The sequence below is a fragment of the Carcharhinus amblyrhynchos genome, chromosome 9, assembly GCF_965287045.1.
Source record: "Carcharhinus amblyrhynchos chromosome 9, sCarAmb.v2.hapA, whole genome shotgun sequence".
NCBI classification, from domain to species: domain Eukaryota; kingdom Metazoa; phylum Chordata; class Chondrichthyes; order Carcharhiniformes; family Carcharhinidae; genus Carcharhinus; species Carcharhinus amblyrhynchos.
The window spans coordinates 66,505,142-66,518,227 of record NC_137332.1 but is presented as its reverse complement, the minus strand read 5'-3'; the positions used below and the strand labels follow the sequence as shown (position 1 = coordinate 66,518,227).

At 39.6% G+C, this 13,086-nt stretch overlaps 1 protein-coding gene across 1 annotated transcript in view; it reads left to right on the top strand.

Annotated features, from left to right (window-relative positions):
• The window catches only part of cdc73 (cell division cycle 73, Paf1/RNA polymerase II complex component, homolog (S. cerevisiae)), a 338,701-nt gene that overhangs the window by 213,134 nt on the left and 112,481 nt on the right, over positions 1 to 13,086 (top strand). The window contains exon 12 of the mRNA XM_080195857.1: positions 13,036 to 13,071. Coding sequence (XP_080051983.1) covers positions 13,036 to 13,071 — 36 coding nt within the window. The remainder of the gene's footprint in view (positions 1 to 13,035; positions 13,072 to 13,086) is intronic.

Genomic DNA, 13,086 nt, shown 5'->3' with positions numbered 1-13,086 from the left:
GCTTGTTAACAATACCTCACTTAAGAAGTGGGGCAAAAAATGGAAATGATAACAATCAACTGCAACAAGACAAAGGCTGGCATAGTGGACAGACGAGTGACATTGAATTTCACACAGAAGTGCAAGGAGATCAAGTTGGCAAATAGAATTGGAACAGGCAATAAATACTTAATGGCACAATTCTAAAGAATGCTTGGGGGCAAAAGGACTTGGGGTTCGTGTATATAGATTTTGAAGATTGGAGTATGTATTCAAAGAGTGGTTAGCAAAACACAGTATATTGGGCTTTATAAGTGGAAGTATTGAATGCGAAAGCAGGAAGCTACACTGAACCATAAGATACAAGAACATAAGGCCATTTGGCCTGTCGGGTCTGCTCTGTCATTCAGTGAGATCATGACTGATGATACTATATTCCTCAACTTTCCCACTTTATCCCCATAACCCTTAAAAATCTGTCTGTCTCAGCTTTGAACAGACTTAATAACCCAGCCTCTACAGCCCTCTGTGGTAACCTAAATTCCACAGATTCACTACCCTTTGAGAGAAGAAATTCCTCCTCATTTCTGTCTTAAATGACTGACCGTTTATTCTGAGATTATATTCTCTGGTCCTAGACTCTCCCACAAGTGGAAACAACCTCTCAGTGCCTATCTTGTTAAACCCCCAAGCATCTTGTCCATCTCAATAAGGTTGCCTCTTAATCTTCTAAACTCTAATGAGCATAGACCCAACCTACTCAACCTTTTCTCACAAAAAAATGCCTCCATATCTGCAGCTTTCTGCAATCCTTCATTTGAATAATATTCAGTTCCTTTATTGTTCCTTCCAAAGTGCAGAACCTCATAATTTCCCACAGTGTATTCCGTCTGCCAAGTTTTTGTCCATTCAGTGAACTTGCCTATACCCCTCTAGACTCTGTGTCATCCTCACCATTGGCTTTCCCATTTACTTTTGTGTTACCTGTAAAGGTGGCAATAGTGCATTCACTTCCTTTATCCGAGTGAATAATATATATTGTAAATAGTGGTGTCCCCAGCACTGTTTCCTGTGGCACTCCACTAGTTACAGGTTGCCAAACTGAAAATACTCCTGTTATCCCAACTCTTGCTCATCTGTTAATTAGCCAGTCTTTTATCCATGCAAATATACTACCCCCAACACCCTGAGCTTGTATTAAGTAGCCTGTTGTGCGTACCTTATTGAATGCAATTTGGATGGCCAATCATCTAGTTTCCCCTTTATCAGTCCTGCTCATTCCTAGCTCAATGAATTCTAATAAATTTGTGAGACATGATTTCCCTTTCATGAAGCCATGACAACTCTACTTCGTTATGTTATATATTTCTAAATGCTCTGTTGTTACTATCTTTTATAATGGACTCTAACATTTTCACAATGACTTACGTTAAGCTAACTGGTGTATAGTTAACTGTTATTTTGTTTCCCTCTCTTTTTGAATAGGAATGTTAGATTGTCAGTTTTCCAGTCTTCTTGGACTTTTCTAGTATACTTGGAAGATTACTACCAGTGCATCCACTATCTCCGTAGTTACTTCCTTTAATATCCCAGAATGCAATCCAACAGGCCCAAGAGACTTATCAGCCTTTAGTCCTGTTTTCCTAGTTTTTTTTCTCTAATAAGTTACAAGTGGTGTGCCTCAGGTATCTGTTTTGGGGCCACTGCTGTTTGTAATTTTTACAAATGATCTGGATGAGGGTATAGTTGGGTGGATTAGTAAATTTGCTGATGACACCAAAGTCGGAGGTGTGGTAGATAGTGAGGAAGGGTGTCATAGTTTACAGGGAGACTTGGACAAGTTGCAGAGCTGGGCCGAGAGGTGGCGGATGGAGTTTAATGCGGAAAAGTGTGAGGTAATTCACTTCGGCAGGAATAACAGATGTGTAGAGTATAGGGCTAACGGTAGGACTCTGAATAGTGTGGATGAACAGAGGGATCTAGGTGTATGTGTACATAGATCCCTGAAAGTTGGGAATCAAGTATATAGGGTTGTTAGGAAGGCGTACGGTGTTCTTGGTGTTTATTGGTAGGGGGATTGAATTTAGGAGCCGCAGCGTCATGTTGCAACTGTACAAAACTCTGGTGCGGCCGCACTTGGAGTATTGTGTGCAGTTCTGGTCCCCACATTATATAGGAAGGATGTGGAGGCTTTGGAGAGGGTGCAGAGGAGGTTTACCAGGATGTTGCCTGGTATGGAGGGGAGGTCCTATGAGGAGAGACTGAGGGATTTGAGGTTGTTTTCGTTAGAAAGAAGGCGGCTAAGAGGGGACCTTATTGAAACATATAAGATGATTAGAGGTTTAGATAGGGTGGACAGTGATAGCCTTTTTCCTCGGATGGAGAAAGCTAGCACGAGGGGCATAGCTTTAAATTAAGGGGTGGTAGTTATAGGATGGATGTCAGGGGTAGGTTCTTTACCCAAGGATTGGAATGCCCTGCCTGCTGCAGTTGTAAATGTGCCTAGTTTGGCGTTTTAAGAGATCCGTGAATAGGTTTATGGATGGAAAGGGTTTGGTTTAGGTTAGAGGGTCATTGCTTTTTAACTGGTCGGCGCAACATCGTGGGCCGAAGGGCCTGTTCTGCGCTGTTATGTTCTATGTTCTAATAGTTTACTTCCTCCTGATTAATGTTCTGTCTTCTTTACATGCCCTCATTATCTCTTGATACATTCTCCATTCTACATTATAGCTGTTGTTGATGGGTCTAGAGACTACTCCCATCTTCCTCTTTGTTATTTTTTACTTCCACCCAAATGGATTCTACATCTTCCAATCTGAGATCTTTTGCTGTTGTACTAATTCCATTTCATACTAACCAAGCTACCACACCACACGTTTCTTCCTGCCTGTCCTTACAAAAAGTCACATTCCCCTGAGTACTTAGTTCCCAGCTTTGATATCCTGGTAACCACGTCACTGTAATAGCTATAGGACCATACCCATTAACATCAATTTGTACCATTAATTCATTTATTTTGTGCTGCCACTAATTTTGCTTTCTTAACTTATTTTTCCCTTTGCTCTTATTTGCTGCTGTTTATTTTATATATTTGTACATTCTATCGTTTCCTGTCACACTAATGAAATTGTTCCTCACAATGTTGCCACTATCCTGATCCCAGCCTCAGAAGTAGGCCATCCTACTTTCCCGAGCACAGATGCCAGAGCCCCACACCATCCTTTGAATCACGTATTCATCTTTCTAATTTCATGTACCCTGTGCCAATTTGCACGCGGCTCAACTAATAATCCAGAGATTGTAACCTTGGAGGTTCCATTGTTTGGTTCCATGCCATGGTTTTTCAAAATCTCTATGCAGAACTTCTTTATTCATTCTATTTATGTCATTAGTACTTACATGGACCATGACAACAAGTTCCTCCCACTGCAGCTGTCCTGAACTCTGGCTCTAGGTAGGCAACACAGCCGCTAGGACTCTGGTTCTTTGCTGCAGATAACAGCGTCAATCACCCCCACTATACTGCCCCTACTATCACTATTATGTGCTTCCCCATAGTTGAATGGCTTCCTGTGCCATGGCCAGTTAGCTCATCTACCCTACAACTCCTACTCTCATCCTGACAAGCTGAGAGAGCCTCTCACCTGTTGGACAATTGCAGACACTGATACTGCTGCCCTCTGGATCCCAACTGCAGTCACACTCCTTGTCACTGACCACTTTCCAAACAAGAACATACTATTCTAAGGAGTATGACCACCTCCTAAAACAATTCATCCAAGTAACACTCCATCTCTGATGTGTCGCAGTGTCCGCAGCTCAACCTCGAGCTCAATGGCTCTTGAGTTGAAGCTCTCCAAGCCGTAAACGCACACTGTAGGCATGTTTACCCAGGAACATAATGTTATCCAGGAGCTCCCACATGCTGCGGCCTTGACAGCATGGGTGACGTGGTGGCACAGTGGTTAGCACTGATTCCTCACAGCTCCAGGGACCTGGATCAAATTCTGCCCTAGGGTGACTGTGTGGAGTTTGCACGTTCTCCACGTGCCTGTGTAGGTTTCCTCCGGGTGCTCCAAGTTCCTCCCACAGTCCAAAGATGTACAGGTTCCATGGATTGACCATGCTAAATTGCCCCTTAATGTCAAAAGATGTGTAGGTTAGGTGGATTAGTCATGGTAACTGCATGGGGTAATGGGGATAGGGCAGGAGGGTGGACCTGGGTAAGTTTATTTATTAGTGACACAAGTAGGCTTACATTAACACTACAATGAAGTTACTGTGAAAATCCCCTGAATGCTGTTTTGGAGAGTTGGTACTCGATAGACAGCATGGCCGCCTCCTGCACTGTTGGGATTCCAAGGACATATCACCTGTCATGCCATCTTCTGCAAAGCTCTGATTCAGCACGACTGAAATTTTGCATCCAGTTCAGGTCTTTACAATTTTGGAAGGAAGTGAAGATTGTTGTAAGAGTGCAGAGCAGGTTTACCAGAATAGTTTCAGGAGTGAGGGAATTTAACTCCAGGTCATGTTGGAGAAGCTGGAGTTGTTCTTGGAACAAAGGAGGTTGAGGGGAAATTGTTAGCGATGTACAAGATAATGGCAGTTGTGGAAATAAGGCGGACAAAGAAAGGGTGACTCAGTGGCCAGAAAATACTGATTTAATGACTTGGGCAGAAGATGCAGGGGAATGTGATGAAAAACTTGTTTTAATGCTGTGAATTCATTACCTATGAAGTGGTGGAAATAGAGATGATCAATAATTTAGAAGGAATAATTAGGCACTTGAGGGAAATAAACTTGCAAGGTAACAGGGATAATGTGGGGAAGTGGACCTGACTGGATTGCTTACATACATCCAACATAGACTCAATGGGCCAAATGGCCTCTGTTGCCATTATGCCTATATGAGCACTTGTTGTCTATACCTGCGCTGGAATGGAGAAGCAGAGTATTTTGAAAGTGCTTTTGTCACAGTTTCCCTTTTGAGTAATTCACTAGGTTCTGCAGAAAACCTCCAAGTGATGTGTCTAATGCTTAAATTATTATTGTGATGCACATATTACTAATGCAGAGCGTGAAAGATAATTAGACATTAATATTCCAAGATTCTACTGTTTAGTAAAGCTGAGCTAATGACTAATGAGTTACAGATGTGTTATCATTCACATTGAAGTACCTTAGCAATGACAGTTGAATGGTTGTTTCTGTTCAAGACTGCTTGAATATAGCAGTGGCATACTGAGAAGTAGCATGTTATAATCTACAGCCGCTCCTATTCATTAGTTTCTATATACTGCTAGGGTCTACAGTTATTCATTTGAATGGAGGTAGGGTTAAGACAATCACTTGGAGACAAGAAATCTGTGCCATTTTATTGCTATTTTGATCAGGTGGGTTTCCCCTCGTGCCCCCAGTGTGCCTAAAACCCCTTTCTGAATTCTGCACTTGTTATTTTCCACCTGAATAGTGTCCATTTTGATTATAGTCCCATTCTAGGGATTGAGCGCAAAATTAAGGTAGACCCTCCTGTGCAGTACTCCCGGAGTTTTGTACTTTTGGATGAGGACTTGCCTGCCCCTTGAGGGGAGGCATAAGATATCCCATGATGCTACTTCAAAGAAGAGCAGGAGAGTTCTACCTAGTGTCGTAATTAATATCCACCCCTCAACCAATTTACTTAAAATAGGTTATCTGGCCATTATGGTATTGCTGTTTTTGAGCCCCTGTTATGCACAAATTTGTGACTGCTTTCTGATCTTACAACAGTTAGTACGCTTCAATGAAAGTACTTCATTGGCTGTAAACCCTTCCTGAAAATTTTGACATTTTTGCTCTCTTGAATATTCAGTGTGCTCAATTGCAATTTGATATCAGTTGTTGTAATATGGAATTAATTTGTCAGCATGCTGAAAACTGTCCTGGCACCCTCAAATCATTATCAAGAATTGAAGGACTACTTCAAGTCAGTCAGGTATTTAGTGATCAAATAGAGACCACTTGAAAGCTTCAAAGTTCCAACAAAGCATGAAAACAGTGTCTTTTAAAACACTGTGAACTCAACAGTTTTGACATCCTTGTCGCATGCCAGAGGTGGTTTCATGCAGAGATTGGATCCTCATCCTTTGGGAAACACAGTGAAAAGCCTGCAATCTGCCATTGTGCTTCATTGTGCCAACATGCTGCATCATTGACTGCTTCCAATGATCTGCAAATTCTTTTCTCCAACTCGTTTTGCAAGGATTTTTTTTATCAGCATTATTAAAATTTCCAGGTTTAAACATTTCAAGTGCTTCAGTTCACTTTCAACATTTTACAACCAGCATGATCTTTAGTTAAGAGTTTAACTGTTAAGGTGAATACATGAATAAAAATGTGCCAAATGCAAGCAAAATTAATTATCCAAATAAATCATGCGTGTGATGCCCCGTGTGAGAATCCCAAGTACTTTTTATGTATTCAGCTAAATCACTGACTGTCTCCACTAAAAGAATTCTGCTGGCATTTCATTTGGTAATTTGAGCATTGAAGACAGTGTCACTGAATGACCTGTGTTTGAACATGTTTTACATTTTCAATTTTCTCTATTATTTTAATTAGTTGTAGCCTTACAGTCTTATTGCAGTTAACTTATTACAATCAGTTACAATTATACTGAACACAATAATGATAAAGCAGCATATATTGTTCATCCCTGGGTCTTTTTTTTTGAACAGTTTGTTAAATTGCTTTAAAGGTCTTTTCAAGTCAGCCACACGTGGGAGTGGAGTTGCACATAGACTCCAGCAACTTGAAGTAAATGGTGTTGATGATGATCAGCAGCTTTTTATCTGTGCTAATACAAATTACTGTCATGAGAATTAAACCCATATTAATGCCCAGTGTTATCCCATTTGATGTACATGTTTATGTCCTACTGTGTTCTATAAAATAGAAAAAAAACATACTTTGATTGAATAATTCTTGTATTTGTACAATTAATTGTATTGTCTAAGAACCCCTTTGTTTCTGGGGTACCTTACTTTAGTATGGCTCATGCTGCCATTTAGGAAATTGTAGAATCAGAAATAAGTTTTATTTAGTAGAGTAGAACTGCTAAAGGAAAATGTATTTACTAATATTCTTAAATTTTGTAATTAGTAAACAAAATTTTTGAGCTTAGCAAACTGCACAAGTATTGGACCATCAAAGACTTTCTTTGTCAGCAAGGTGCAAAGTAATGGTACATTCAGCTTTTGAGGTCCGTTGTAAGGTATGCACCCTTCATAGTGGCTATCAGACGTGAAACCTTTCTTTGCCATCTTGCTTTGCAGCGTAATATTTTGAAGTGTGAAACTTGACTAAAGTTAAACTTGGCTAATTCTGCTCACATCAGTGGAAGATAATTATGATTGAAAAGTTGATCATGTTTAGTTTTATCATAGTTTCAATGTTTGCCAACTTTATTAGAGTGTAGAAGATTTGGAATAGGTCACTTGGTCAGTGTTACTGGGCGTAGATGATACCAGTGCAGAATATATTAGCAAGTGTTGAAGAGGAAACCAAACAAATGGTAGCCATGCGTATGTGTACCCAAGTTCAAAGGAAGACAATATAATAAGAAAGAATCAAAGCAACTGGTCACATTTGAAGCCAAATACGATGAGCAATTTTTAAATACAACTTAAAATAAATTAAAATGTATAGTGAATGAATGCACCAAATAAAAATCAAAACAATTCCAGGCAGTAAGACTGCTCTCAGATCAGCTAAGCTAGTACACCTGTACTAGCAAAGAAGAAACCATTTTCAGTTGCACAATGAGTCAGGGAACCATTAAAATCTGTGTTTGGCTGCTGAAAGATGGTCAAAGACAGATCTAAATAAAGCAAGTTAGTTCTTGTAGAGACTTTACAGTTAGAGAAGCATAAACTTACAAGATAATAATGACACAAAACTGTATTTATGTTGACCAATTATTTCAGCTATGTAGGTTGGCAGCTAATTCGAGGTCAAGCTATGAAAAGTCAAAACCAGTTGGATGTTGGGTAATTCTTTCCTTCCAGGGGAATTGTGGACCAATGGTACATGCTGTCACTTCATGGTGAATGTTTATTTCCTATGTCTTCACGTTAGAGTTGAATTTGTTTCTAGCAACGGTGGAGATCGCCTCATACAAGAGATAGAATTCCTCTAACACAAATCGTAGTTAATGGGATATCTTTGGCTATTTTCGTTTCAGGGAATCTGAGAGGATTTTTTTTATTTCCAGTCTCTACTACTTCCCCCTAATTGGTTTGATTTTTCACATTGGTTTTCCCTTTCACAGTAGATAGCATCACTCCCAGTGGGTAGGTATTACAATTGACGGACAAGCTAGATGGAACCACTGGTCTTGTATGTTCATATACTGCGACGTATGTTAATATTCAAATTCTGCATGGAAATGGGCTTGTGCAGATAAGCTCTATAAATTTGGGAACATTCTCAAAGTTTTTAAATTGAAGCAATGAATTGAGAGCATTCTGTTCTGACTCTCGTAACTCAGTTGAAGGTGTTTGTCTGCAGTTTACATAATTGTTCCCATCTCTGGTCACATTGCTTAACTTTAAGATTCAGTATTATGCAGCTTTCAACGTTATCAAAATTGAATGGAACTTTCAATACAATGCAAATTCAAGTCAATAACTAACATCAAGGCTCAACAAGAGGCAGTAATACCAAGTGTTTACCAGTGTAATCTTTACACTGGTATTTTCTCATTCTTTCAGTGTCATGATCTCAGTTAGTTAGAACTTTTTTCCAGTCTCTGACAGTCTTTAAGTTGTATATTATAGTGTTGATTCCTGATATGTAACATGTAACAGATTCCAACTTTTGCATTGAATACGGTCTCCATTACAGATGAACCTGTACAGTTAGCTGTGATTGTGTAGCCTAACTTCCAAGTGGTGTCAAGCTTTTTAGCATGGATAGGGTTCACCTCTTGAGCACGTAATCCAAAGACCTTTGAGTTACAAAATCCTTTTGCACCTTATTTTAGTACCTGTCTTAATTTATACATATCATTAACAGAATAAGCTTCCTTGATCAGTTGTCTAATATCTGACAGATGTATTGATTTTATTAGTGTCACAAGTAGGCTTACATTAACATTGCAGTGAAGTTACTGTAACAATCCCCTAGTCGCCACTCTCGGCACCTGTTTGGATACACTGAGGAAGAATTTAGCATGGCCAATGAACCTAACCTGCATGTCTTTTGGTCTGAGAGGAAACCAGAGCACCCGGAGGAAACCCACGCAGACATGGGAGAACATGCAGACTCTGCACCGATAGTGACTGAAGCCGGGAATCAGACTCGGGCCCCTGGTGCTTTGAGGCAGCAGTGCTAAACACTGTGCCACCGTATTTTGATGCTAGTCAACCATGTAAATCTATCAGAATTTCTTAGGTTTTCATTTTTATTCACCATTATAGACTTGAATATGAAACTTGGTTGGGAGAATTGATAATTGAGATGATAAAAAGTTTGCAGAGTCCTTGTAATATATATCTCAGTTTAGAATTAACTTGACAATGACAGCTGTAACAGTAAGCATGTTGTATGATCATTTGCCATTGGCAATGTAATGTGCAAAATTTGAAGTGAAGGTGTATTAAAAATTCCACTTTTTAACATGAAAAGTTCAAAAAACAAAATCTTCTTTTCCAAAGGTGCGGCACTTAGTGACCTACACATACCATAGTGCATTCTGGTTGTGTGTCGTCCTGATCTTCGTTTTGCTCCGCTGTTACCATTCGACAAACAACCTAACGCACACTGCACAATTTGACTTCACAAAGTTAGCGTGTCTATTTTTGGGAATCATTTACTGTGGGAGATACTGCCCAATTGATTAACACTTATGCATTAAAAACTTAGGAATGCCAGTTCTTATGTTGCTTTTAACAGTTTTACAACTGTTCCCATGCAGTACAGGCAGAGATAGAGAATGTATTAAGCTCTCACCTGTAATACAATATCACAACACCAGGTTAAAGTCCAGCAGGTTTATTTGGTAACATGAAATGCGTAAGAACGTAAGAAATAGGAGCAGGAGTAGGCCATCTAGCTCTTCGAGCCTGCTCTGCCATTCAATAAGATCATGGCTGATCTGAAGTGGATCACTTCCACTTTCCCGCTTTCTCCCCATAACCCTAATTCCCTTGTCTGTCAAAAACCTATCTACCCGTGACTTAAATGTATTCAGCAAGGTAGCCTCCACCACTTCAACGGGCAGAGAATTCCAGAGATTCACCACCCTTTGAGTGAAGAAGTTCCTCCTCAACTCCAATCTAAACTGCACCCCCCCTCCCCCCTGCCCTCTAGTCCTGCTATCCTTTCTAAGTGGGGGAAAATCTACCTCTACCCCATCCATCTCTTTCATTATGTTATACGTCTCGATAAGATTCCCCCTCATCCTTCTAAACTCCAACAAGTACAGACCCAGTCTATTTAGTCTTTCTTCATAGTCAAAGCCCCTCATCTCCAGTATCAGCCTAGTGAACCTCCTCTGCACTCCCTCCAAGGCCAAAATATCCTTGCGCAAGTGCGGCAACCAAAACTGCACACAGTACTCCAGCTGCGGCCTCACCAGTACCCTGTACAGTTGCAGCAAGACCTCCTTACTTTTATAATCTATCCCCCTCGCTAAAAAGGCCAGCATTTCATTCACCTTTCTTGATCACCTGCTGCACCTGCAGACTGGGTTTTTGCGACTCGTGCACAAGGATCCCCAGGTCCCTTTGCACCATTGCATGCTGCAGATTGTCACCCTTTAAATAGTAATCCCTCCTACTATTATTTCTGCCAAAGTGGATAACCTCGCACTTGCTAACATTATACTCCATCTGCCAGGTCCTCGCCCACTCGCTCAGCCTATCCAGATCCCTCTGCAGACTTTCCACACCCTCCATGCAATTTGCTTTACCGCTCATCTTCGTGTCATCAGCAAATTTCATCACCCTACACTCAGCCCCCTCCTCCAGATCATCTATATAAATGGTAAATAGCTGAGGCCCCAGCACCAATCCCTGTGGCACTCCATAAGTCACCAACCGCCAATCAGAATAGCACCCATTGATACCAACTTTCTGCTTCAATAACTCAGCACTTCAATACTACAGCTCCGAAATAAACCTGTTGGTCTTTAACCTGGTGTTGTGAGACTTCTCATTGTGCCTACACCAGTCCAATGCTGGCATCTCCACACATAGAATAATCAAACACTTTTGCTCTACTACTTTATTAAACAGTTTTGAAAGCCTGATTTTAATGTTGGTAGTTCTGTAGGGGCAAAGACATATCCCCAAATGATTTGGTGATAATTCTTCAGTGACTCTAGTTAGCGTCAGAGGAACAAAACCAGTTTATAAAATGTTTCCAGGCCTTTAGGTTCCCAATTTTAATTTGTTCCCTTGTACGTTAGAGTTGTCTTGATTTGGAAAAAAAAATTGAATAACTAGGTATTTGAAATACAGCAAATGGAGCAAAAGAAGCAGTAAACAATTTCACCTTGGAGAGAGAGAGGCGCAGTTATTAACAGCAGGTTTCTATAACAAAAGATCTAAAGATTGCATGATCTATCGACAAACTAGAAAACAAAGTGTGATGACCGGTATTTTCATTTAATTAATTGAAAGTTCAGTTTGGGAATTGGTAAGTTATTGAAGGCATTGGCTTAGAAGTGAGGAATATAATCAAGCGAGAATCATGATATATCCCTGCATTAAACTGTCAGCTGAAATTCTGACAAAGGGTGATCCTAACTTGAAATGTTGGCTCCGTTTTCCGTCCACAGAGGCTGTCAGACTTGCTGAGTTTCTCCAATGTTTTCTGTTAAATTGTTGGCAGTTGTTCAAGTTAGAGAGAAAGAAGGAAGAAACTTTCCTCAGAATTTCTTTATGGTCTCAAGGATGACCCCATATCTCTCCTCCGTTTTCAGTTTAAGACCTTATTTTGACACATTTGTTCAAATTGGTATTCCTTTTGGGAAATAATTCTTTAATAACTTCTCAATTTTACGAGTCTGACACAGTTTTGGCACCATAATTGAGCTCTAATGGACCATCATTCGCAGCGGCTGATTTTGCTTGTGTCTACAGTCTACCTACCCCAGAGTAAGATTAATTCCAAAAATTGTTTAATAATATAATAATTGCGCTATATATTAGAGCTTAATATATTCTCTATCTCCAGCTGAATTGAAAGGAATAGTTGTATTGTAGCATCTTGGTTCAGGGATTCAAACAGGGGATTAATTTCCACATGTTAGACCTGTGAACAATTTTCCATTTATTTGTAAGAACCTCTTTCATGAATCCCTTCTCTAAATATTTTAAATTCTAGTTCTTTGACATGCATAATCTCTCACCTTTTCAACCAATAAACTTCTACGTATGACATGAATAGACCTTATAATCAAGATCATTAAGTTGAATTCAGAAGAGAACCACTGAGTTATTGTGTGGTCGTGCAATTTTAATTTTTTCACTGACAACTTCTCTATCATTTTGATATACACATTTGTTAAGGCATCCTCACTGAACTTGGAACTGGTGGGCAGAAAAAATGCAATAGTGTTTCACTTGTAACTTTTTAATGTCTACTTTCTACGACATAGTACTTGTTAAAACATTTTAGTTCTATTGTTAACAAAATACAAATATTCTTTAAGCAAAATTATTCAAAACATTGATCAGTAATTGTGAAAAATGTGATGAACAGAACATGAGTAGTTCCTGACTCTCTTCTTGTAGTTCAAAAACTATAAAGAAATGAATATTTTCCACTGAGATCTGTCTGATATTTGAGATGAGAATGTCCAAGTCAAAGGGTTGAACTCTCAAAAGTTTTGGATGAAGTCTTTTGCGGGAGGGAATTAGGTAGGAAGAAGAAGCGGGGATATAAATTTTGCAGTAGGTGAAACCATTGTTTCAGTTGTAATGCATGTTGCAATTTTTTTAATTATTGCATTTATCTGCATATTGTTACAGAATGTCCTTTTTTTTAACGCATGTTTTTCTTCAACAGTTTCGCAGGCAAGGCCACCACCAAATCAAAAAAAGGGTAAGAGTCATTATT